Here is a 26698-nt window from a genome sequence, read left to right on the forward strand (position 1 = left end):
GGCATCGGAAACAGATGCTGTGGCATCTGCTGGTGGAACACACAGGCCTGACTTACCCTTGACCCCGTGAGGAAGTCTCCGCACAGTAGAGCATCAGAGGAGTCGCTGGCATCTATTTCGTAAGGGATGTGTCATTGTCACGTGTCATGGGAAGTCGGTTTGCTTCTTGGTCTACATGGATTTGGTAGCCCACACCTGGGTGCAGCCAGTGAAAAGCTGATGCCTCCAAAGTGGGAGGAGGAGGTGGGTGAGCTGGTGCGCTCCTTAGAGCCAGGCGTCCCCTTCTGCCACTCTGGGCCAGGTGGACCTCCCCGTTTTACTTACCTTTCCTGCCTCAGTCTCGTCACTCTGTAACACGGGTCAGACAGTACCTGCTGCTTCTAACATTAACATTTGCAAAGCGCGTTGCCGTACTGCTACTTAAAAAGAACAGCTCCGCGAGGCCCGTTGTCTTACCACTGCGGATGAGGAAACGGACGCCCTGAGTGGTTAAGTGACTTATCTGAGATCCCAGGGCTTGGGAGCAGTAGAGCAGGGCAAATCTGACTGCATGCTCCGTGTTCCTCTACTCGAATGAAAACTGCCTCGATTCTGGGAACCAGTGAGAGTTGAGGCTTGAGTTTTTGAGGACTTAAATTCCCATTCATTCATTCACTCATCAAGTAATGCGTGTCCAGTACTGTGTTCTGAATTCAGACATGAACAACTGCCGTCCTTGGCGTTAAGGAGAGACAAACAAGCACAGATACATTTACCAGACTGTTGAGTGCCATGATGGGGTCGGGTCACTGCGCTATAGGATGGTCCCCTTGCCCACAGAAGGGGCAGGAGAGACGTTTAACAGGTAGAAGTGTCTAGGCTGAGAGCAGAAGGGTAAATAACACTAGTGAGAGAAAGGGGGAGGACGCTACCAGCAGAGGAATCAGTGTGCAGACAGAAATTTCTCCCCCATACCACCCCAACTGAAATGATAGGAATTCATGCATTCGAAACCTAATAAAAATAATCCTAATGACTTACACTCACCAATTGTTCCGTCTTCTTGCTGAATTGGCCCATTTAATCATGAAGTGTTCCTTCCTGAACGCTAATAGTTGCTGTTCTGAAATTTATTCTGCTATTAACACAGCCACTCCCTTTTCTGTTGGTGCTTGTATTAAATAGTTCCTCCATCCTTTTGCTTTTATTTTATTAGTTTCAGGTGTATACCGTCCTTTTGCTTTTAAATGTCCATCTCTCCAGTTTGCTGGATTTCTTATAGGTGGGCTTGCTTTTTCTTTGTATCCAATGTGATTGTGTCTTTTAATTAGTGTTTGAAGACCATTTACACTTAAGGTAATTATAAACCCTTTAAGCAAAAGAACCAAAAGCTCCATGTGTCTCACTCCCCTCAGGAGACAAAGAAGGGGGGCAACGGCAGCGGTTCTTCAGTGTGTCCTGAGCCAGAGTCTGGGTTTGGGTCTGGCCTGCTCGGCCTGCAGATTTCCTCAGTAGTCGGCCTGAGAATCCGTGACCTGGGTGTGGAGCTGCTGGAGCTCAGGTCTTCAGATTTGGGGTGCTGCTGTGAGAAGGAGCTGCCTGCCGGTGACAAGTCCCCACCTTCACACCCACATCCTGTCGCATCGCTTAGGACCTCCAACCTTTCCACTACTCCCTTCCTGGCCGGAAAAAGCCCCGTAGCCTCACCATGACCGCTGACGCTGATGGACTTCCCAAAGGGGTTTACTTGTGGAAGGTGCGCTAACTCTGTAAGTCTCACGATGGTCTGGCAGGGTGGTGAGCAGCCCCGGCACAGCACGACAAATAGCTCTGAAAACAGTGTCGTACCCTTTACCTAAGGCCTAAAATGTAATGGCCAGGCCAGGTTTGGCACATCCTGGAGCAGAGGGGTTGGCCCTGGCGTGGGAAAAGTGAACGACCACTTTTGTGTCTGCACCATCCAAATGGAAGGTTATCTTCCAGATAAACACGCCAATGGCCTGTTGGTGGCCACACTGTCACTGCTCAGTGACCTTGCAGTTCAACCACTGAGTTCTCAGATCCCTAGAGAGACCCAGCAGTCAGTGAGAATGGGCTCCTTCCTGGTCGGAGCCACGACCGGCATGGTTTCGGATGCCTTAAACGGGAGCTGAAGACCCAGGGTTTTGAGGACCAGTGATACCTGGCAGGGTGATGGATCGCTTCTTTAGACATTTTCCGAAAGCACAGGTGGATTCTTTCAAAGTGACCCTGGTGGGTAGTGGGAAACGGGATAAAAGTACAGGTTTCCCCCACTATCCGAAAGTAGAGCCTTCCTGTGAAACCTTTTATAAGCTGAAATGGCATAAAGCAAAGAGTAAGTCTGTCTTCGCTCACTGCACAAAATCCGAAGAGGGTTTTCGTGTTTACGAAAAAAGCCGATACCGAACTAAGGTAGGTCTTCCATACAGTGGAGTGGAGCAAGGTGGATTTTCGGGCAGCAGGGGGTACCTGTATTCATCTTAAAGACCAGGGCATGGAGGACCAGAACAGGTTACGAGCTTGCCCAAGGCCAGACCAGCTGGGGAAGAAGGGACAGAACTAGACCTCCCACCTCCACCTGAAATGCTGGCACACATCTGCCCTGTCTCCCTGAAAGAAGGCGTTTCCATGATAATCCTCTGTGTCTTCACCACGGTGCAGCCTCATGAAACCTCATACTAGCCATCACCCACGGCAGTTATTCGGGTCTAGCCACAACGCCCCTCACGGGGTCTCTGCGGCTGCCCTTATGCCTTTGCCATGTGCTTCCTCCTACCTGGGATGTCCTCTCTCAACCTGTCTTCCCCATCTCCCTACTTGACCACTTCAGAACTCACACCACTTCCTCCATGAAACCTTCCCTGACTTCTCTGGGCAGAATTGGAGCGTTATTCTCAGGACTTCCACCAGGCCCTTATGCACTTTCATAACAGAAGCCCTGCCGTTGCAGTCACTGCTTGTGTTCATGTCCATGTTCACCAGCAGCCCTTGAAAGGTGAAGGCAGTATTCTGTAACCATCGTGATCGCGGCGCCAAGCATATACGTTGCAAGTGCAGGGAGAGCAGTCCGTGTTGTTGGCTTCTAGTGTGCGTGAGCCAGTCAACACGTTTTTAGCACCTGCGTTCCATTGCGGGGTATGCTGCATGCTGGGTTGGATACGGAGAATATTCTACCTCTGAAGAAGCTTCGAGTGTGGGTGGGAACACACACGTACAACATATGTCCACTCACACAAAAAAGGTACCAGTCTTTGATGTAGTATTGGAAATAAAAACTTACGGGTACAGCAAGGGAAAGATGCTAAGAAACACGGACGACAGGTTTCCAGACAAAAAGGAGAAAAAGGGATTGCTGGTGGAGGGCTCTGTAGAAAAGCAGAGATGGACAGGAGAGTTTGGGGGGGAGAAGCAGATCAACTGGCCAGAGTGCAGGGGGAATAAAGGAGAATGGGTGCTTCAGAGCTCACTGGAGAGGACCTTCAGTGAAGACGGAGAGGATGAAAGTGGTCTTAGGGGCAGCAGCGAGCCAGTGATAATTCCTGGACAAGAACAGAACCAAAGTACCATTCTAGAAAATGAGTCTGGCCGTGGTGTGGATGTCAGGTTGGAATAGGAGAGGCTGTAGGGAAGGAGACGGGAAGTGATGACCTACAGTATGGTCTAGGTTAGGTTTTTAGGGCTTAAATCTGAGTGGATTGAAACCATGAGGAATGGGAAGAGCACAGATTACTTACATGAGAAACATTTAGGATTTGGTGAGTAATTAGCTCTGGGGATTAGAGGCGCCTGAAGCAACAAGTTACAGTAAAAGGAGGAATTGGTAATTACCCGACGGGCCTTGCTCCATGCTTTGTCTGCTAACCTCTGTGAGCCTCAGTTTCCGCGTCTGTAAAATAAGGGACTTGGCTCCCTGTGACTCTCTTAGACCTGGACCATAGCGCAGACCTGCTGTTTACACCAAGTCACTGACGCAGGCCTGTTTACCAGAAGAGGTCAAGAGCTCCCTGACCATTTCCTGTCTGGCCATGTAACCTACTTTCTCAATCCAGTGTAGGGGTTCTTTAAAAAGTCACCAGGCCCCCGCACCTGGTACAGCCATGTCACACGGCGTTCAGACAGGGCACCCCTGTGGGTAGCTCAGGTTCTGCAGAGCGAGGGCTTCGACGGCCCGGGCCGACCTGGGCCTGCTGCCGGCAGCTGCCTGCAGTCCTGCCAAGGCAGCCGAGACCTGAGGCCCAGTGGTCGGCTGGATTTTGTGTCTGAGGAGCCAGGCTTGCTGACACTGGACTGCAGAGACACGGCTGACCAGAGCAAGAGCGAAAGCTTGGGCGGGACAGGTGAGCCAGAGGGAAGCACTTCCTCATTTCCTGGCTCCTCACTAGGTGAGCGGGAGGATGGGCCTGTAGCCGACCGCCCCTCTGCGCTCTCCGTTAGGTGGGCATCTCCGCAGCTGCGTGGCTCAGTGTTGCTTTCCTGCAGCCTTTGCGGGTGGTCCATGGACAGCTTGTGTTCTGTTTCTTTCCCACTGAAATGAATTGGCGCCAGCATCTCTAGACAAACACCGGTTTCACCTCTTCTTTGGTTCCCGGACACAAGGGAAATATCTCATTTTAGTCAGAAGAAATATGAGGTTGCTGTGTAAGTCAGGATAAATTACCACCTTTGAAATGAACTGCCTGGGGAAATGGTCTCGGGTCCCAGTTTCCTCCTCCCTACCTTGGATAACCTCTGTCAGAGGCCTCCATCAGCTCTCCACCACTCAGCGTCTTAGGGCAAATTATTTAGTCTATCTGAGATTAAATATTTCCTTATCTCTAGAACAGCAAATAGTGCCTACCTGGCTGGGTAGTTCTAAAGATTAGACATGATCTGTTTGAAGTGCTAATGCAATACTTGGTACATTCAGTAAGAGGCAGCTGTTATGAATTTAGTAGCTAAGAATAAAAAGGGCTAATACTTCTTGGGCTCTACCATCTCCCGTTTTACCAGTGAAGAAGCTAGGGGCACAGAGAGGTTAAGTTCTTGGTCCAAGGTCACACAGCTGGTACGTGGAAACTGGATTTGAACCCAGGCAGTTTGGTTCCCATGGGGAGGAGCCGCAGATGAAGGTGAAGTGGGCAAAAGCTTGAACTTGCCTGGCACGATGCCGCTTTTGAGCTGTTTGTTCAATTCCCTTACTCTTTGCGCAAAGCTTTCTGATCACTTATTAGTGAACAGTTTGTCCCCTTCTGTGCTGAAAGATCACGTCTACAAGGAGAAAGCCGAAAACATGTCACTCTGGTAATGCCTGACAGAAGGAATTTTCCTCCTTCTTCCTTCCTCCACTCTGGGGTGTTGCCATCAGGGGGCGCTGTCAAAGGCCTGGTGTGGAGGTAAAATGTGAAGACCAAGAACCCATCCCTCTGACTTCCAACCTTCACAGTCTGGGTTTGTCCACGGTGACATGAGAAGCTATGCCCGGGAGCCTCAGATGGGAGGGAATCCTGTCTGAGCAGGTTGATACCAGAATACTGGGATACAGAGATGTGCGGAATAAACCTGCCTGTGAGCCAAACCCAACCAAAGGCTGCTGGCTGCAAAGGGTGCAGTGGTGGTGCTTTAACCCACTGCCCCTTCTAGTCCCTGGAGCTGTGAGCTGACCGCTGGGCCCCCTCAGTGACAGCCACGCATGTGACTATCTCCAGACTGGGAGCATCCATTAGTAAGATCAGTACAAACCAGGGGGGTCCAAACTTTTTTCAACGTTTTTTACCAGGGGCCACATGCGGTAAAACACACAAACAGCCGGGCCACTCCCTCAAGGTGAAGTACATATTGCCTCACCTGGTTTATTTAAGGAAACTAAATATATTTTTGGAATTTGCTGCAGGCCAATTAACAATGGATTGCGGGCTGCAGTTTGGACACCCCTGATCTAAGGGATAGTCATGACCCCATTGTAATGACTGCACTGACAGTATCCTGCCATTCAAAGTGATCAGCTTTTAGAAATGTCCATAATGTGCGGTGTTTTGAATGAATGAATGATGTATATAAGTCTGTGTGGACCCACAGACAGTCCACAGACAGTCCTAAAGCATTCAACTGAGGGAAGAAAATAGTATTTTTTTTTTTTTTTTAACAACAATAGGACAGGCTCATTGTGGAGAGGGTAGGAAAGTACAATGAAAGAAAGAAATCATAATTTCCATAACATAGAAGTAGCCATTGTTAACACTTCTGTGTATATACTTCTCCTTTTTTTTCAAAATAGTTGATCGTATGATATATGCAAATATGTATTTTGACTGCCTACTTTTTTTTGGGGGGGAATATTGGGGAACTGTGTGTTTTTCCAGGACCCATCACCTCCAAGTCAAGTCGCTGTTTTCAATCTAGTTGTGGAGGGTGCAGCCCACTGGCCCATGTGGGAATCAAACCGGCGATGCTGGTGTTATGAGCACTGAGCTCTAACCAATTGAGCTAACCGGCCACCCCTTGATTGCCTTACTTGTAATAATCCAAACGAAATGTTCTACTCAGTGTGTTAGTTCTCTGGAAAATAGCAAATTGTTGAATGTGTTCCTAAAACTAAGACATATCCTCAACATATAATATAGAGGTTGATCCTGACATTTTTTTAAAAGATAAAAGTTTAGAGGTGAAAGCAGGGGCTTGGACAGATATTTGCACACCCATGCCCATAGCAGAACTGTGCACTACAGCCAACAGATGGAAGCAACCCAAGAGCCCATTGATGGATGACTGGGTAAATGCAATGTGGTCTGTACATACAGTGGGGTATCATTCAGCCTTAAAAAGGAAGGAAGGAAATCCTGACACAGGCTACAAGATGGACGAACCCTGAGGACATTATGCTGAGTGAAATAAGCCAGACACAAAAAGGACAAATATATGATTCCACTTATATGAGGAACTTCAAATAACCATGAATTCACAGACAGGAAGTAGAATGGGGGCTCCCAGGAACTATGAGAGAGTGACTTACTATTTAATGGGTGCAGAGTTTCAGTCTGGGAAGATGAAAAAGTTCTGGATGCTGGTGATGATTGCACAACACGTGAACATACTCAGTGCCACCGAGCTGCACACTTAGAAATGGTTAGGATGGTAAATTTCAGGTTATGCCTATTTCACCACAGTGAAACAACAACAGAAAACAGAAGGTAAGAGTTTGGAGCCCTGGTTCCTGGTTTCTGCCCTCTGGTCTCAGCCCTGGCTGATTCTTCCCCCTGTGAGCCCTCACCTGTCCTGCAGAGTAAGGCCAGAGAGCTTTCACCTCTCCCCTCTCTCAACACACACACACACACACACACACACACACACACACACACACACCCTACAGGTCTAGATTAGGGGCCAATGTTGCATCAGATGTGTGAGGGGGGTGAGACCAGGTAAGGTGGGCAAGTGTGAGTTGTCTGTGCATCATGAACAAGAAGAGGCGAGCGGGAAGGAAAAGCAGCCAGTAGGAATCCAGCACACAAGCGGGGCAGCTTTGAATCCCAACGCTACCTGAATCTCAGGCCCAACCCCCTCCCCAGGATCTCCACGGGCCAGCTCTCCAAGCCTCACTCTTGTGTTTTGCTCTAAAGGGCAGTGGGTCTGGCAGAGCTGCAAGCCTCCGTCTGGTGGACTAGAAATGTAACTGTAAATGCAGCATGCCCTCTGCCCGGCGTCCCCAGGCCTTGATCCTCTTTAGGCTTCTGCCACACCAGACTGAGCTATGGAGCCTTGGCTGTGGGGCCAGTGGAAGAGGAAGGCGAGACAGCTTCATGCTCTGTCTAAGCTGGATGACGTCCAAATGTGGCTGAAGTTTGTTGTCCAGTCCAGGGACCCGGGCCAGAGCCGGGAGGGTAGAGGGCTGAGTCTCTGCCAGGCAATGCAATCCTTCTCCAATGCCCCACCATCCCACTTGCTCCACAGCAGGTCAGCCAGAGTGGCTGGCTGTCCCCAGGGGCCCACCCTGTTGACCGCAGGCTCAGAAAGTGGACATGGCCGAGCCCCACAGGATCTGGAACGCACGCATGTCTGCTCACGTGCACCCGGCCCCATCCCCAGGTGACTTAGCCCTTACACGCCACACCTGCTGCCCTCTGATGCGTGGAGGGACTGGGTGGGACAAATGACATTTCAGGGGACTTTTCCATGTGTGACAGCAGGTGGAGGGAGTGTTCTCTGGAAACTACCTAGTAGTTTAGTGTCCTAAGAATTTATCCAGCCCTCCTTCAGAAGGTCAACCCAGTTCTTCATTCTCAGAAACAAAACAAACAAAACAAGGTTTCAAGGCTGCTGAATGGCTGGTCACAAGCCACACAGGAAAAAGGCAGCAGACGCAGCAGGAGTACCAGCTCACTTATTCTAGACTTGATTTTTTTTTGCTCGCGAAACGTCACCCAAACACCTCCAAAATCCATGACGATTTTGTTTACTGACAGGTTCCCATGCATCTGTCTCTTGTTTCCTCAGTAAGTTATCAAATATTTATAGTCAGGTGCCATCTATATCACCCTGTTCTTGTAGCCCCAGTCTGAGGCTGAGCCCATGGGTGGCCCCGTGGCTTGTGTGCTAACTATGGGAATCTTTATTGGGCAGATACTAAAATCACCTGAGAAGCTTGTGATTGTATATATACAATCCTCTATATATACACGAGGGCGGACAATTGAGTTCGCGAACTTTCCACCATGTATGTACACGGTGGTTAGTTCGCGAACTCAGTTGTCCGACCCATATATCTTTAAAAAAGGTTTTATTTCTGGAGACCTGTGGAGCACAGTGGTTAATAGCATGATTAATTTCAACTTTATGATCAGACACATCTGGATTAGAATCTCTGTTGTGTGACCTGGTACAAGATTGTTACCTCTCAGCGTGGATTTCCTTATATGAAAAATGGTGACACTATTACTTACCTGACTGCGTTGAGAAACTATGTGTAAAACTTTAGCATAGGGCCTGGTTTGGATTAGTAGATTTTGATGACATTCATGATATATTTACCAATTCGGAATGGCTTTGGCTCTAGGTGACAGAATACCTGACCAACAGTAGCTTACACTGAAAGGATGGCCTTTATCGCTGACTATAAAGACCTGGTCACATGATCACATCCAGACAAGTCACTTGCAGGAGGTGAGGTGTATGAGCCCAAGCACAACTCCCCACTGTGGGTGGGTGGGAAGCAACTTACCCTGCGATTGGGGCTCTGCCTCTGCCCATCTGCCAAACCGAGGTTCAGTCAGCCCGGAAGAAGTGCGGGGACAGCTGCTGGGCATGCAATGAGCAGTGTGTCCACATAAATTAGAATAAATATTCAGCTTTCCACATTTTACAATTAACACATGCTATTTAATTTACATTAGTTGTGGAAGGGAAACATGACAGGTAAATTCAAGGAAGGCATTATACATGTTAGGGTTGGAAACTGAACGTGTAAGCGTCATTGGTCTTGTCTGAGTGCAGAGCCTAGTATGTGTTCTCACTCTTTTTATAATAAAAGACTCTATATCTCTTGAAAGGTGTTTGGTGAAAAATTGTCATTATACTTCAGCTGTCAACATTAGGTTCTGAAAGTTTAGGGACGCCTTTGATTTCTTGTATAAGAACTTTCTTCAGATGCACACAGCTTCCAAATCTGTGGGAGATCCTTTTCAAGTGAATGTGCAGAATTTTTACCATTTTATGTGCCTCATGAACTTAAAATGCTTCCAGTTTTAGTTGTTGTTTTTTTTTTTTAAATAATTTCAAACTTACAGGAAAGTTGCAAAAATAGTGCAAAGCATTCCAGGATAGACTTCACCCAGAATTTGCAAATGTTAACATTTTACCCTATTTGCTTTATCACCCCCCCCCCCCCCATGCATGCTCTCTTTTGCTCCCTCGCTGTCTCTCTGTTGGTCTCTTTCCCTCACTCCTTTTCTGCCTGCTTATCTATCTGTCGTCTGTCTATCTATCTATCTATCTATCTATCTATCTATCTATCTATCTACCTATCTATCTATCATCTAAATCTATCTATCATCTATCTATTCCATCCATCCACCCACTCACCATAGGTACCTCATATAAGTGGAATCATACACTATTTGTCTTTTGTGACCAGCTTATTTCACTTAGTGTAATATCCTCAAGGTTCACCCATACCGTGGCATGTGTCGGGATTTCCTTCCTTTTTAAAGGCCGAGTAGTATTCCGTTGCGTGGACAGACCATGTTTTGTTTATCCATCATCTGTGGATGGACATTTGTGTTGCTTCCACCTCTTGGCTACTGTGAACATGCTGTTATGAACATGGCTGTGCACATATCTCCTTGGGATCGGGCCATTTATTCCTTAGACCACCTCTCAATTTGGGTTTGTTTATTGCTTCTTTAGGATTAGATTGAGGTTCTGCATTTTTTTTTCATTTTCTTCATTTTTGTCAGGAGGACCTGAGAAGTAGTGAGGTGTCCTCAGGGCGTGATATCAGGAGCTCATGATATCTCTATCCCATTCCTGGTGGTGTTAACTCTAACCTCTTGCATAGAATGGTGTCTGCCAGGTTTCTCTGCTGTAAGGTTACTATTTCTTCTTTGTAATTAATGACTCTTTGGGGGGGAGATATTTTTTAGTCTCTGCATGTATCCTGTTTCTTGTCAAACTTTCACCCACTTGATCATTCTTGTCTGAAATAATTATGACTGTGGTGATTACCAAGTGGTGACGTACAAATTCCATCCTTGCTTCTACATTGATTTGTTGGCATTCTGCTGTAAGGAAAAGCTATCTCATCTCCTGCACCCGTTCATTCATTCATTCATGCATGCATTCATTCATTTACAGTTGAATGGGTTTGGAGATTCTCATTTTTCTCAGGGGTATAGTCTGTCACTATTATTATTCAGTTTATTACTCAGAATGTGCCAGATTTGGCCAATGGCACCTTTTAAAATAGGCTTTTGTGAATTTCTTGACGTATCCTTATCATTTGCCCATAACTCATTTCAACATCAGTGTTTCATATACTACTCATCTTTAAAGAGTGATCAATTACGGGTATAAATTAAATACTAAATAATTGAGGTTAAATCCATTGGAAGCTGTATAATGGCCGAAGCCATCACAGTGGCCAGTGATAATGCATCTGAGTGGTAAGCCATCCGAATGTCAGGAGTACACTAGTCTTGCATCCCGACTTCTGCACACTTGACACACACTCAGATACTCTCACGCTGTTTTATTTTATTTCTTCTTTTTAAAGCTATGTCTGGTTTTTGTTTTTGTTTTATTGGGGAACAGTGTGTTTCTCCAGGGCCCATCAGCTCCAAGTCGTTGTCCTTCAATCTAGTAGTGGAGGGTGTAGCTCAGCTCCAAGTCCAGTCGCCATTTTCAATCTTAGTTGCAGGGGGCGCAGCCCACCATCCCATGCGGGAACCGGCAACCTTGTTGTTGAGAGCTCAGGCTGTAACCAACTGAGCCATCCTGCCGCCCTTCCGGCAGCTTAGTGGCAGCTCATTGTCTTCAATGTAGTTGTGGAGGGTGCAGCTCACTGGCCCATGTGGGAATCGAACCAGTAACGCTGTTGTTCAGAGCTCGTGCTCCAACCAACACTTGAGCCATCCGGCCGCCCCACACGTTATTTTATTTTAATGGCACGTGTGTTGGTTGGGTTTTCTGGCAAACAGACATTAAGATGGAGTTGGAAGTGCAAAAGGTTTATCGGAGTAATGCTTGTGAAAAATAAAGGGAGAAGGTTGCAGGTCTGATAGCTGTGAAAGGGGAAGGGGAAGGAAGTGGGAGTGGGGGGAGAGCTTCCCACTGCAGAGCTGCTCTGAGAAGTCTCAGCTGGCCCTGTGGGGCACTCAGCGCAAAGCGCCCTGTAGAGGAGCCCCATCCTGGGCAGAATGGCCAGGCCCTGGTGTACTGCTGTGCTCAGCGATTGCCTGGGAGCTGCCAGGAAGAGCGTGGCCTCAGTTCAGACGCTCCCTGGGTCCCGGTGGTGCTGTAGCTGGAGCCTCATTTACCTGCATGCCTTGCCCCTGATCTTAAAGGGAGATCAGACTGGCACATACTGAGGCTGCCATAGGAAGAATATTTAAAGCTGGTCTTTATGGATTAAAGCATTAGAACTGTTTCTACTTTACATGTGAACCCCATATCCCACTTGTGTGAATCCCTGAGGTTTCTATGATTGCTTGACAGGGGATGCTGGTCTAGATGTCCAACTTCTTTCTGGTCAGGAGTTTCGCGCTAGAGTCTTCAATTTGCTTGAGTGATGCCATAATAGTCTCCCATTGCCCCAAGGTAGGAATGGAAAGAAATTATAGCACAATTCCCATTGCAGTGCCAGCAGGCTGCATTCCAAGGGGCTTGTCAAAGGAATGTCTCACCCAATCTACGGCCCCGAGCCCCTTGCCTACCCAAGTTGATCCAATGTGTGGCTAAACGCTAGATCAGCAATTTTATACCCAGAGTCACTTAACGTTGCAGTTTTTGACTTGAAGACTTGACAACAAAACAGGACCATTGAGCTGATGAGGTCATTCCACACTTGCAGTGCAGAGAAGTATCCTGTCCAAAGTGATCGAGCTGGTGCGCTAGGACTGGGGCTCAGGCCCCCACAGAATCATGGGATCTTCCATCTGCAAGGCGCCAGAGGCCACGAGTTTGATTGCCAGCCCTTGTGGGGACCCTCTACACACTTCTGACCAGTGCCACGTAGTTGCTGCTGGGCATCCAAATGGGGCAGGCAGTGCAGATCTTTCTGTCCCATTACTGTCCCATTACTGTCCGTTGTGGGACAGCTGGAGGCGCCTCCCTTGTGTCTTCCCCTGCAATCTGGTTTTTCCTCATGGGAGCAGCACCGCGCAAATCAGCTCCTCCGTATGTGTAAGTGGTTGTCGTTCTGCCTCATAGTCGTGCTCTCCGTGTTGCGTTTAGCTCTTTAGCTCTTCCTCACAGAGCACGGCTTCCGCATGGCTCCACCATCCTGCTTGCCTTTCTCGGGAGGCCGCACCCGGAACTGAACACAGTGCTGCCGTGTGGTCTTCCCACCGCTGATTACAGACAACCCCACTCTCTAATTTGAACACTACGCAGCCATGCAGCCCCATGATGCTAGGTTTTCCTACATGTAGTCAGCAGTGTTTTTGCAAAACATGCCTTAAAACAAACTGTTTGCCTTGATTTCGCTCTATTTTTAGAATCTTTTCCACTAGGAGAAGGGAGAAGTGTGAGGGGGAGCTGAGGAGGGAAAGGATGCCAGTTGTGATGTGTCAATCCCAGAATTGCACCACCCGTAGAACGGCAAGCACCACACCGCCTACCGTAAGCAGGCCTTGCAACATAGCACCCATTCCCCACTTTCTCAACCCTGGGCCGTCTCTGCCCAGTACCGTGGCGCGCTTCACAAACACAGCAGACAGTGGTCTGGTTGTCAGTATCTGTTCTCCCCAAAGTCCTGGGTCAGGAACCTGGGTCAGTTGTTTTGACTCGGGCTGTTCCCTTCACCTTTGTGTGTGGGCTGGGGAATGTAGTCGATCTGTTGAGGAAACCAAGGATGGAGATCGGATCACAGAGCAGCCAAGGTGACAGCAAGTCTATTCAGACATCAGACATCTCTGTCACCCACCTCGGGGTGGGCCTGGACAGTTCCAGATCGCTAATCTTCATATAGTTGCTGAGTACTTTGCAGTGTTTCCAGGAGCACTTTTATTCATTCCTAATTTGGTCCTCATCACTTCCTCTTGAGGTCGACAGGGCAGCTAGGAGGCTCATTTTACAGAGGAACCAACTGATGGCCACAGTGAGTGGCTCTCTGTGTACCTCTGAGCCCCATGGCTCCTGGAGCAGTTACGGAGGTTCCTTCCAGCCTATAATGTGAGCTGTACAGATTCACTGCAAATATAGTCATTCTTCATCAAACATAATATCGTACGCCTCCTATGTGCCTGACACTATGGAGCTACAAAGCTGAACAGCCGTCCCTGTTTTAAGTTGCTTGTAGTCTAGTCATTACTATCAAGTTGCCATTGATATTACATTGAGAACAATTAGAATCATTGGAGACGGGGAAAAGATGCTTCGAGACCATCTAGAGGGCTTATTGGCAGATGAGGGAACTAGGTCCAGAGAGGGAAGTCCTGCGACCTGGTAGAGACAGGGTCAGTTACAGGGTCCAGGCTCCTGGCCCCCAGGCCACAGCCCCTTCCCCACGCATGTCTCTTCCATGCCCCCCACTCACACCAGATAAGCTTTGGAGCTCAGACAAGTGTGGTTCTCAGTAGTTGAGAATCTAAACACACATGTTCCATAGGTTCGTTAGAATTGCTTTTTATCACAGTAATCAGAGTGCCTGGCTCATTTCGGTATTTGCCGTAGTCTAATGGTGTCACTCAACATTAACTTCTCCCTAGAACCGGATTCTTTTAACACCATGAGGTGAATTCACCCTTTTGGTTGGCTTCTCTCTGTGTCTCGTGAAAACTGTGTTTACACTGTTTTAAAGTCCAGGCATGGGCTTCCTACCCTGGCGATTATATGTTTTAATGGGAACATCCTAGCTGCTCACAAATGTTTGAGGGCTGGAAGAGGACCGCACAGCAGCAGAATGAGAACCAACAGGAGAGTTACAGGAAGATCATTTGGCTCAGTGTAAGAAATGTCTGTGTGGCCAGTAGTGCTAAGAATGGAACGGGCCCCTCTTCTCTAGGCCCGTCTTAGCCGCTCAGCCATGCCTAACCTGTAAGTCTGAAAAATATCATTTCGCTGGGCATCTAAAAACGGGTTCTGCTGCAAAGAAAGATGGGGAGAGCGGCTATTGGAAAATGTGATGGTTAATTTTATGTGTCAGCCTGACTGGGCTGAGGGATGCCCGGATAGCTGGTAATATACTATTTCTGGGGATGTGTGCGAGGGTGTTTCTGCAAGAGATTAGGTTTTGATTTGGTGGACTGAGAAAAGCAGATGCCCCTTCCCAATGCGGTGGTCACCATCCTATCTGTTGAGGGCCTGAAGAGAACAACAGGCGGGGGGTGAATTTGCTTTCTCTGCTTAAGCTGAGACACCCATCTTCCTTTGGCCTAGACACCAGGGCTCCTGGTTGTCAGACCTCCAGCCTCAGACGGAGCCACACCGGCCTTCCTGGGCTTCCAGCTGCAGACGGCAGATGTGGGACTTCTCGGCCTCCATAACCACCTGAGCCAATTGCTATAATAACCTCCTCTTATTCAAACATCCACACACGTACATTTCTCTGGAGAACCCTCACAGGAAGTGATGGAAACTGCCAAATATGTGATGGATTTCAGAGTTGGATAGAGTGGGAAGGGAAGAGGAATCAAGGAAAACCCTGCGTTTTCCAGCTTAGACACCACCACCTGGTTTAGTGTTCAGGGAGAGACGTGGATTCTGTAGAAAGCTGGAGGCTTCGTTTGCACAGAGCCCTTGGCTACCAAATACTGAGCGTACTACGTGCCAGGTACTGTGATATGTGCTTCTCACATGAGAACTTTATTTTGTAGGTGGGTATTGTCCCCGTTTCATAGTTGAGCAAACCCACTCTAGTATAGCGGGTGCAACCCACACCCGGAAGGGATATCCTGATGAATATAAAGAAGGTCCCTTCTGGCCCCGGTGGACCGTCCATTCTTTTGCTCATTGATATCGTTTCACCTGTTGCTTTTTACTACTAGAACTAGAACTCTTAAGCTGTGGCTGTAGTTCCTGTGGGACTGCACTGTCCCAGAGCTCATGGAGACCTCACGCTATTGAAAACATGGGTGAGGCTGCCTTTCGGTAACAATGTATTAACAATGCATGAGATTTATCTAAAATTTGAATGCTGTTGGAGACAGAGTGTTTCTTCTTTACTAAGAAATTAGGACATCTTAAAACCTTTGAGAAGTACACAAAAAGCCCAAGGCCTCCTCCACATCTTTTTTCTTTTTTAATGCTGACTCAGTTTCATTTCTTTTTTTTTTTTTTTAATTTAATTTTATTAAATTTATTGGGGTGACAATTGTTAGTAAAATTACGTAGATTTCAGGTGTACAATTCTGTATTACATCATCTATAAATCCCATTGTGTGTTCACCACCCAGAGTCAGTTCTCCTTCCATCACCATATATTCGATCCCCCTTACCCTCATCTCCCACCCCCCACCCCCCACCCCCCTTACCCTCTGGCAACCACCAAACCATTGTCTGTGTCTATGAGTTTCTGTTTCTCATTTGTTTGTCTTGTTCTTTTGTTGTTTTGGTTTATATACCACATATCAGTGAAATCACATGGTTCTCTGCTTTTTCTGTCTGATTTTCAGTTTCATTTCATACAACTGTTATTTTGTTTTAAATGGGCTCAACTGTAGTAACCACCATGTGCCTTTTCTGCGTCATAAGGGGGAAAGCTGTGAGGTCTGACTGCTGAAACATGAAGGCCTGAATCTCTGAGAGGCTGGCGCTCTGTGTTCATACGTTACATAGCGCTTTCCATTGTAGGGTCATTTGAAAGTTTTTCGTTATTAATCTTCATAATAGTTCTTTAAGATGATTCTCATTCTTACTTCCACATTATAACCGAATACTAAGTAATTTAGCGATTGTCATGGAAACCAACTGGATACAAAATTTTCTTTCGGCATTGCTGTTGGCAGGGAGACTGCACATTCTGGTTAGAAATTAACTTACTTGGGAGAAACCTGAAAGAATATCAGGCTAGTTGAAGATCTTGTTCTCCATTCCTTCGCTTATTAACTATGTGATGACAGGCAGGTAAGTTACTATTTCTGAGCCTCAGCTTCATTAACTCCAAGGAAAAAAGGTAGGAGTGTGTGTGTGAGGAGAGGAGGGGAGGGGAGGGCAGGGGAGGGCAGGGGAGGGGAGGGGAGGGGAGGGGAGGGGAGGGCAAGGGAGGGGAGGGGAGGGGAGGGGAGAGGAGAGAGCAGAGCAGAGGAGAGGAGAGATGGGGGACATACTATGAAATGCAAAAATGAATCATAATTCTGATAAGTACCACATCTTACTTGACTTTGTAGCCTCTGATGCAGCCGGCTCTCAGTGAATAATTGTTGAATGTAGGAAGAAATGAGAGACGTTGACGTTTAGTTTCATGTGTTCTTTTGGACTCAGAAGAGATACAGTGAAGAATGATGAGATGGATATGAAATTCCCAGTTGATCTGCCCTGACTTCTGTGCAGACTTTTCTTACTATGTGTTTCAACAGGGACTTATCCGTAGCCTGCATTAGGCATATTCTCACCTCACCTAACACTTCTATCTCAGTTCCCTACTTTTATTCTAATATGTGTGCATTTCCCCCTCTGGTGGTAAATTGCAAGCTCTTGGGCATGGAAGCTATTTCTTTGTAATGCTCAGCTGAGGCTGGGCACGGAATCCCATGGTGACCGCTGTTTGGTCACCTACTTCTGTTCCCTGGCTGGGCCCAAGATGATGGAGATTCCAGTGTAGCTTGTTCCTCCTGGCAGTGACCGACACACAGCACCTGTGTCTGAGCCTCTCACAAACACCAGGTACCAGAAGAGGGACCAGGAGCTTCTCGGGTAGTTACCCATCTGTGTGTCTACTCTCCCCTCAGGGAAAGATGGCTCAGCGTGGACTTCTTGGAATCCTCAGCTGAACTCTGCCTTTCTCTTCCTCATTTTGTTTTAGGCATGCAAATTGGTGCCAAAGACAACAGATCCACTGATTTTCTCCTAAAGATCTATGCAAAGTGCAGAAATAGAATCATCCCCACCCCAAATGAAAACATAGCTTGAGTTTGATTCCATTTTTTCACAGGTGCAGGATTCATGCAAATTCTGTTTGTATATGTGTGTCATTTGCAAGAAGCAAAGGTGTTAGAACACATGCAAATTGACTACCTTTCTGCCAATTCCCTTCTCCCTCAGTGCCTGAATCTACATAATCTATGTTTTTGGGGTTTTTTTCTTCAGAATTTAAGCAAACCAAGCTATCACTGATGTTAAATTTTTTGGGGTGTATCTTTTTATTTTGAAATACAGGAAATTATAAAACAGTACCTGGAGTCCCACGAACCCTTTACCTAGCTTCCTCTAAAGATGACATCTTATATAACTGTAGTAAAATATCAAAACCAGGAAATTGACATTGATACAATACTGTTAACTAGAGAATATCTGATTTTTAAAAAGCACAAGTATCTTGAATTCATGCAATAATACTTTTAAACCCAATAATATGTCTTGATATTAGGTGAGGGGGTTGACAAGGCGAGTAAGTATTCTGAAAGCAGTAGAGGACTGATGCCAGCTGTGAAACCACAGCAGCCAGTTTGAAGCGCGTGCTCCCTAGCTCAGGGCTGTGCCCTACACAAAGGAAAGTCCTCACTGCAGGAAGCGGAGTGACGTGGACTAGGCAGAGGGAAATGGAAACTTGCTGGAAGGTTCAGTGGGACGTCAGTCGGACAGTGTATGTCTATTCACCCAGAGCCAGGCGGTGGCCACAAAGAAACCATCCTCACGCCCCCAAGATAAGACATGAAGTCCACTTAATAGAAGAAAAGTATGTGCCATTTGTAGAAAAATAATGATGTTTTAATAGACTTTATTTTTTAGAGCAGTTGTAGGTTCACAGCAAAACTGCGAGGGAAGTATAGAGTCCTCATGTACCCCTGCGCCCACACATGCACTGCCCCCCACCCGCTGTCAACATCCCCACCAGAGTGCTCCCCTTTTACTCAGGATGAACTTCCACCAACACATCGCCATCACCCAGAGTCCATGGCTGACATGAGGGGTCACCCTTGGTGTTGTACATTCTGTGGGTTCTGACAACTAATGACACGTACCCACCATTATAGTGTCACACAGAGTAGTTTCACTGCCCTAAAAACCTTCTGTGCTTCATCCATTTCTGCCCCCAACCCCTGGCAACCTCTGATCTTTTTACTGTCCCCATAGTTGTGCCTTTTCCAGAATGTCATAGAGCTGGAATCATAGTATAGAACCTTTTCAGATTGGCTTCTGTCACTTACTCATATGCATTTAAGTTTCCTCCATTTTTTTTCATGGCTTGATGGCTCATTTCTTTTTAGCGCTGAATAATATTACATTGTCTGCATGGACCATAGTTTATTTATCCACTTACTTACTGAAGGACGTCTTGGCTGCTTCCAGAACGTTTGCTGATTATGAATAAAGCTGCTGTAAACCTCATCCTGCAGGTTCTGAATTGGGTTTTCAATCCACCGGTGTGGCACTATGTGGGTCTGTGTCTGTGCTCCCATTCATATATGAGTGACAAACGCTTTTTAAAAAATGAGTGACAAATGCTTTTTAAAAAATCGCCGTCTCCCCTGGATGGGTGGTGAAATGAGGGCTTATTTGGGTCTTTACTTTGGTGTCTCCCTTCACTCTGGCAGACACGGAATTGTTAAGCAAATGGTGATGCTTTGTGTCTAATTAGCAACTCTGATTGTTCACAGCCTGCAGTAGCAGGGTGTTCTCTCTCAGTCTCTCTCGTGGAGGTGGTGGGTACTAGCAGGGTTAACTATTTACATCTGGCCTGCTGGCACCGAATCATGGAAATGGGGTTGCTTTTCGCTGTTAGAGCAGCATCGGGGAGCAGGGGTAGGGTTAGGACACTGGCCAGCAGAAGGAACTGGGCAGAGATGTCATGGAGATAAACCACTTCCACCATCCTTTCTCTGCGTCTAGACGGAGCTAAAGAATTCTCCTCTATAAGCACCTCCGCCAGACACTACCGCACAAGCTCTCTCAGCTCTTTCCTGCCAAACAGCTCAACTGTTGTGGGTGAGATGGGGCTGAATCACAGTGTAATCTCCGCCTTCATCAGGGCTCCGCTCAGCACCCTGGGGTGAGGCCGCGCCCATCACAAGTCCCGTGGGGGAACTTGTCTGTGTCAAGTAGGGGAAAAGAGATTCCCAACTGGCTGTGTTCCTTGGCCTTTAACCTAGTTCCTTAACCGCTCTAAACTCTGAACTTCCCTTTACTCACGTAAAACATGACTGGATTGCCTGGAAGGTGGTTTTCTAAGCCTTCATAGTACCTAGGACCTCCCCTAGTACTTGGAGCTGTCCTGTCTGTAAAAAGATCTTTGTGTTAGAGAAATCTTGACACTCTCTGTGGCCTTTTCTGAAGGAGGGTGTTGCTAATCACCAGGTTGGGGAGCAGAGTCAGTAAAAGCCCCAGACAGTTGGGTGAAGATGGGGCCATTAGCAGAACTAGGGGAAGAGTTAGGTGATGTCTAAACCATAAACTCTGAACCAGTACATTCTTGGAATTCAGTTGTACTTGGGTTGTTTATAAAGTTTTGCAGTGAAGCAATTTTATCTCCCACAGGACGCTACCCTAATTTACTTGAGGGCTGCAAGTGCTGGCACCAACTCTAGCTGCCCCCTTTATTTTAAAGTGTGAATTCATCCGGGTACCCCAGCATTCCCACTTTGTTTGCGCTTAGATATCAGGAGTGGGAGGGAGGTTGAGTGAACTTCCGTTTGCCTGGCCCCCATCAGGGACAAGAGGTGATGAGGGAGGGCTGTCTGCGTGCCGTGATGGCCGCTTAAAGCATTATTGAGGCACAGGCAGCGAATGTGCAGCGTCTGTGTGGCGAGTGCGAACGCTGAAGCTGAGATCTCCGAGGACGGTCTGCTGCCTCCTGCTCTCAGAGCTGGACCCTGGACAGACATGTTATTAGGTCAGGAGATTAAAGATGTGCCAACGCAGTGGTGGTCCCCTCACCCCGAGCCGAAACCCACCACAGTTGTTTGCAAGCCTGTCCCCCTGTCCCCCTTGCCCTGCTTGTATGTGCAAACAAATCCAGTAGGAGAGTAGCAGGCATGCAGGTACACTGGTTCCTCCCGGAGAGGCGAGTGTGCAAGCATCCAGCCCCCTGCCTGACCCCAGCGAACCCCGGCAGCAACTTTTCCCTGTGGCGCAGGTGCTCCCTGGCGAATGTTTTTCTCCTTGGATCAGCACACGCTTATTTCAAAAATGGAGTGAGGCTCTCCCTGGGGCATTATAGGGTGTCATCTCTGGCATTTGCTCCCATTGCAGAAAAACAAGTCCAATGCAATGCACTCGAGTTTCTGAACAGCTGCTGAGCGCCCAAACCTAACAGTCAGCAAAGTTGTTGCAGGGAGAGCCTGGGCTCCGGGGAGGGTTATAGGAGGGGCGGGGGCGGGGGCGGGGGGCGAGGCTCGCGCTCCCGATCCGGGGGCGGGCGGGGTTGCTGGAAAGGGGGGAGGCCCCGGCGGCGAGGGCGGGAGCAGCTGTGCCCGCCGCAGCTGTGCGGGCTGCAGGGGAGCGGGCGCCCGCCCAGCCGAGCCATGCGGGACGTGAGCGACGTGTGGCAGCCTCTGCTCGGAATATTACGTTGCACTCTGGGATTCAGGGAGCTCCGCCTTCTTCCTTGCAATCACAGCACAACCTCAGCGTGAGGTCTGAGGGCTGCACCTCTGCAAGGCGGGCGCGAGCGCTTCTGTGCTGATGTATGGCGTGCTAAAGTCACATCCATGTAGTCCCTGTGGCTGTGGCAGTCCCCGCAAAAAGCACCCCGGGTCATTACAGGCAGACACTGGCCTGACTACACGACTGTCACCTGTCGTGAGCTGGTGCAAAACTGCGAGAACCGGGGAGGCAGAAAGGACACACACACACACCAAAAACTGGTGAGGAAGAGATGCAGTAGGGCTGTGCTGGATAAATGTCATGAATTTTAGGGGTTTGCATAATCAAGGTGCCGCCTCCCAATAATTATTCCGGGGCTTTCTCCCCCCCTCCTGGTGCGCACACTGCAGGCCTCTCAGCAGCGGGTCTGGGAGCCCGGGTGCCAGGTCTTGGGGCTGGATGTTGGGAGAGCAGTGTGCAGGACAAGTCAAGGTTTCTGAGGGATTCAGGAGAGTGGGTGGAGTGAGGGCGAAGGACAAGGGAAACCCTCTCCCCGCGGGTGGCAGGCGTCGTGGTCAGTGAGTCTCACAAGTATTATTAGGGAGCAGCTATGGCAAGGAGCGACCCGAGAGCTGTGCCCCACAGACGCTCTCAGCATCCTTCCTCAGGCTTCTCTCTCTCCAACCTTTAACCCGAAGCCAGGGTCTTCAGCCTGACCGTGCATGACCTGGAGCGCATGTTAGGAATGCAGAGTATTGGGGTCCCGCTCCCACAGAGGCCGTCAAGTAGGATGCGTTTTAACCAGTATCCCAGATGATTCGGCTGCAGGGATCCACGCATCACACTGGATGGCGGCCCTCCTTTCCTCCCAGCACAGATGAGGCGATTAATCTGGGAAGCCGTGCCGGTCGTTTTTAGGGGGTGATAGGAGGACGCTCACGGAGTAGGACCTTCATCCAAGACTGGGTTTAGGGCGTTAGTTTTCAGGCGCTGCAGGAGCAGGGCGAGCTGCTGTCGTGGGCCTGCAGGGGGCGCCAGCAGGTCGCCTCCTGGCTTGCCTAGTGCCCCTCCCCGCCCGGCTCCCCACGTGAAAGGGGCCTGGGACCCGAAGAATGCGTCCCCGCCCCAAGGCTGACGTATGCATCGCTGCCGGCCCAACTCTTAAAAGCCCCAGCAGAGCACGGGTCGTGCTAGCAGAGCTGGAGAGGAGGCAAGCGGGAAAGGAACACGACTGTCACTCCGCTCTGAGCATCCCGGGGACTTCCCGAGTGGACGAGCTTGGCCCTGCAGAAGCTGCGGGTGCAGCCCCAGCCCCCCGCCCCTTTCGAAGCTTTCGTGGAACCTCACGCCCCGGGCGAGCGTTCATCATTTACCACAAAGCACGTTTCCAAAAAGCAGCACTAGGAAGGGCGCCCGGGCCGCGCTCTCGCGCACTCACCCCCTCTTCCCCTTTGTTTTGGGGGGTCGACACGCCACTCTCCTCAAGTCTGAATTCTTCGCAAGGGACAGAGGGCCGCCAAGTCTAGGCTGTGAAGATGCCCTTGGAACTGACTCAGAGCCGGGTGCAGAAGATCTGGATCCCGGTGGACCACCGTCCCTCGCTGCCCAGATGTGAGTGCAGATGCGCGCGGATGCCGGGTTGCAGGGGAGAGGCGCGCCGCTTGGAGAGCTAGGCCATTGTATGGCAGGCGCTGGCAGGGCGCTTTTGTGCCGACTCCTCTCCGGCGCGCTCGTGCGGGGCCGGGCGCCGCCCTCCACCGCTGTCCCTGCGGGTCCGGGCGCCTTCCGCTCCTCCCCGGCGCTTGGGGCGGGGTTGGCAGGGGCGCAGGGCGGGGACGACACGGGCTCTGGCGCCGGCACTGCGCCTCCCCTGGCCAGCGTCGGGCGCGCCTAGGCTCTGCCGGCTGCACCGCGGTGCTCCGCTCGACTCGCGCACGGGAGCGCAGAGGGATCAGGAAACGGCGAGCGCGCTCCGGCCTCTGGCTCCCGAGCGCCGGGGACGGGAGCGCAGGGCACTGTAGAGCCTTTGCTTCGTGACGCTTGGGAAGGGACGCTCGCGTGTCCCCCAACCCCCGTCTTCCTCCCTGGCTCCCGTCAGGCTGAATCCGGTCAAGGGACGAGGCCCCTTGCACGCGCAGCGTCACCTCGGATCGCTCCCCTCCTTTCTCTCCATCACTACCTTCCCTCCTCTCTCGCTGTCTCTCTTTACCTCTATTTCCATCGCCTCTCTTCACTCCTCCCTACGTTTGTCTGCCCTCCGTACCTCTGTATGTATTTACACCTCATCTCAGTCCCTTTTCTATATATTTCTATCACATCTCTACATTTCCATCTCTTGCTTTTCTCTCCTTTCTGTGTATTTCTAATCTTTCTACTCTTTATGTATCTTCCCTTTCTCTCCTTCTCTGTTTCCTCTGTCTTTCCCTCCCTCTCCTCACTCCCACCTCCAGGTGCTGTGCTGGGGGCCACAAGAGAGCAGCCCTGGAACCAAGCCTTTGCCTCCAGTTTTGCGGAGGGTCTGTAGATGGGTGACAGCACAGTTGGCTGTGTTTCACTCCACCGAGCTTGGAATTTGCTGGCAGTTCACCACCCTGCTCCGTCTGTGTTGGGCCATACATGCTTTGGAAAGGTTTATCTTAGGCTCCATCCCTAGCTATGGAGAGAGCCCCCTCTTGAAAGGGTGGTTCCAGTGTTTTGAAGGTGATATCGCTCCTCCAGGTAACCTGCCCAGGAGCATCAGGTGGATAAGGTAGAGCCCGGTGGTGGGTGTTTTGTCTCAGGACAGGTCAGGTTACCTGAGAGGTCAGCATAGGATCCCAGGTGCAAACCCTAGGGAGTCTTCTAGGCGTGGGTGGCACTGGAGTGCAAAGCCGCCTGCTGGCCTTCTCTGTTGTCACGTTTCGGGATGGTCATGGTGACAGCTCATACAGCTCACCACCTTGGGCTTTGCCCAGGTCTGAATCACCCTCCACCCCCTGCCGGCGCCAGGAGGTGGGGAAAGATGGCTCTGTGGTGCTCATCGGTCATACTGGTGATGGGACCTGGCAAGGCACTCCTGACACTGGGGCTGCTCTGCCAGCTTGTCCCCCTCTGCTGGACCTGAGGGTTTGGGGGGCCACAGAAGTCTTAAAGAGAACTAGGTTTCTTTGCAAAGTGGAGGGGATTGGCAGGTCTGTTTCTCTTTCCCCAGCCCTTTCAGATACGCTTTTAAATAGCTTGCACACTGGGCTGACCACGGTCTGCTTGTGTTTCTGTAAAAACCTATTGATGCTGAAGAACGCAGCGCCTTAAATCCTGAGGGAGATTTGGCGTCCGCAAGATGCAGAAACAATCCCACCTTTTGTGACTTGAATAAAACATATTTATGCAGCACTTTGTAATCTAACTGGTCATATGAATATAGGTTGGTTCTATATATGTATGTAAATGCATTTTTACATAAGTGTGTGCACACACAAACACCCACACACGAACAAATTTTGTCGTTCCCTAGGTTCATGGTGGTGGGCTGAGGTCGGGGAGAAATGACCCTGGGGTTGGGAGCGGAGGGCACTGAGATTGGCTGCATTCGCTCAGTCGTGTGATTCTGAGACACAAGTGTGCAGCGAGCTTCTTTCCTGCAGGCTTTAGAGACCCATCCATTAGACTCTGTCGGTCTGCACGTCTCACACGCAGATGAGAGATTTGTCTAAAAATCCCTCGCAGAGCTTGGGGGGCGGGGTGGATGCTAAAGCTGATGGATTACGTCCCTGCCCCGCCCACTTCCGGAATCCTGAGCGTGGTTCAGAGGTGTGGTCTCAGACGCGTTCTTCCTTGTAAGATTACCTGCAGCCTGGATAATTATTCCATGCCCTTATTTCAAGTAGCGGTGTCTTTCTTGGTTTCTATAGACACATCTGTCTCTCTTTAGAATAGAGAAAGCAGTCTTTCTTCGTGGCATCGTCCCTGATTCCCTCCGCCCTTCTTTAATGACGTTTGGAACATTGGATGGATTTTCTCCTTCCTAAACCGGTTACCATCTTTCTAAAAGGTGTCCTAACTGGGGGTCTGCAGAAGATTCCTCTGAGGGTGTGGGGGACATTACTGTTGATGTGCAAAAGACAGTAAAACAGAAAGCTCCAGATTGATTAGTTTGGTGAAATTTCTGCCCCTGACGTACATCAACTGAGTGCTCTGGTACGACACCCATTTGTGGTAAATGCTTCTTACAAAACCTGCAGTTTCCTTCAAATGCAAACCATAACTTGGGGGGAGGGACTTACTGAATTGGTGAATCAACTTCATTGACAGGGAAATCATTTATCGACTGGCAAGGGCTGCCTGTCCTTTCCGTTTATCATCACTAAAAGTGGAGAGCTGCATGCGAATTCCTACTTATTTACTCACTCAGAACCTCAGTTTTCTCATCTGTAAAGTGGGTTCCATACTGTCCACTGGTAAAACAGTTTTCATCTCAGTAGGGCTTAAATCCAGTGATGGTAGTCTAACTTAAAGAAGGGAGATAAGGGGGCAGACCGATGGCTCAGCTGGTTAGAGCGCAAGCTCTGAACAACAGGGTTGCCAGCTCGATTCCCCCATGGGATGGTGGGCTGCGCCCCCTGCAACTAAAGATTGAAAACGGTCACTGGACTTGGAGCTGAGCTGCGCCCTCCACAACTAGACTGAAGGACAATGACTTGGAGCTGATGGGCCCTGGAGAAACACAGTTCCCCAATATTCCCCAATAAAAATTTTTTAAAAGGAGAGATATTCTTACCCGTCCATGGTTGGCCACTATAGTTTATAGCGGTGGTTCTCGTCCCTGGCTGCACATAAGAATCATTTGGGGGAAATACTGGGAAAAAAAATCCATACGGGTTCCCTGAAGCAAGTTCGAATTGCCGTAGGTGAGGCCTGGACATCCTATTTTCTTAGAGTTCCTTAGGTTCAGTCACTGGTGGAGAACCACTAGTTGAGGAAAGAGCACTTGAAGGATTCCAGATGAGAGAGACCAGTTCTGTCCCTTAGTACTTGTGTGGCCCTCTCTTCATGTGTGGGTCTTAGTTTCCACGTGTCTGGAGTGATGGAAGCCATAAAGGCTGAGGCCGACAGAGGCTGCAGGAAGCATTTCACCCATATTACGTCATAATCCTTCCAAGAAACTTTATGCAGTATTTCTCCATTAACAGAAAAGGAAATTAAAACATTGGAATGTCAGGTAACGTGTCCAAAGTCCAAGGAAGCCATGGGAACTGGCTTTGAACTCTTTATTTGACTCCAGGCCCTGCCCTCTTAGCCACTATGCTATTGTATTGCCGCCCAGTGTTGTCAAATGAGTCACAAAAACTCC

General features: G+C 49.2%; 1 protein-coding gene across 6 annotated transcripts in view; it reads left to right on the forward strand.

Annotated features, from left to right (window-relative positions):
• Positions 1-26698, forward strand: part of PFKFB3 (6-phosphofructo-2-kinase/fructose-2,6-biphosphatase 3) — a 70848-nt gene that overhangs the window by 19731 nt on the left and 24419 nt on the right. For 2 of the 6 annotated variants that reach the window (XM_019738220.3, XM_019738222.3), the window contains exon 1: positions 22562-22980. The exons of 3 other annotated variants lie outside the window; for them this stretch is intronic. In XM_019738220.3, the coding sequence (XP_019593779.1) occupies positions 22905-22980 (76 nt within the window). In that variant the 5' untranslated portion in view covers positions 22562-22904. Of the gene's footprint in view, positions 1-22560; positions 22981-26698 lie in introns of those variants that run through there. One more of the 6 variants, XM_019738221.3, reaches the window with a different exon arrangement.

The sequence above is a fragment of the Rhinolophus sinicus genome, chromosome 1 (assembly GCF_057876585.1).
Source record: "Rhinolophus sinicus isolate RSI-liver-muscle chromosome 1, RSI-T2T, whole genome shotgun sequence".
Lineage (NCBI taxonomy): Eukaryota > Metazoa > Chordata > Mammalia > Chiroptera > Rhinolophidae > Rhinolophus > Rhinolophus sinicus.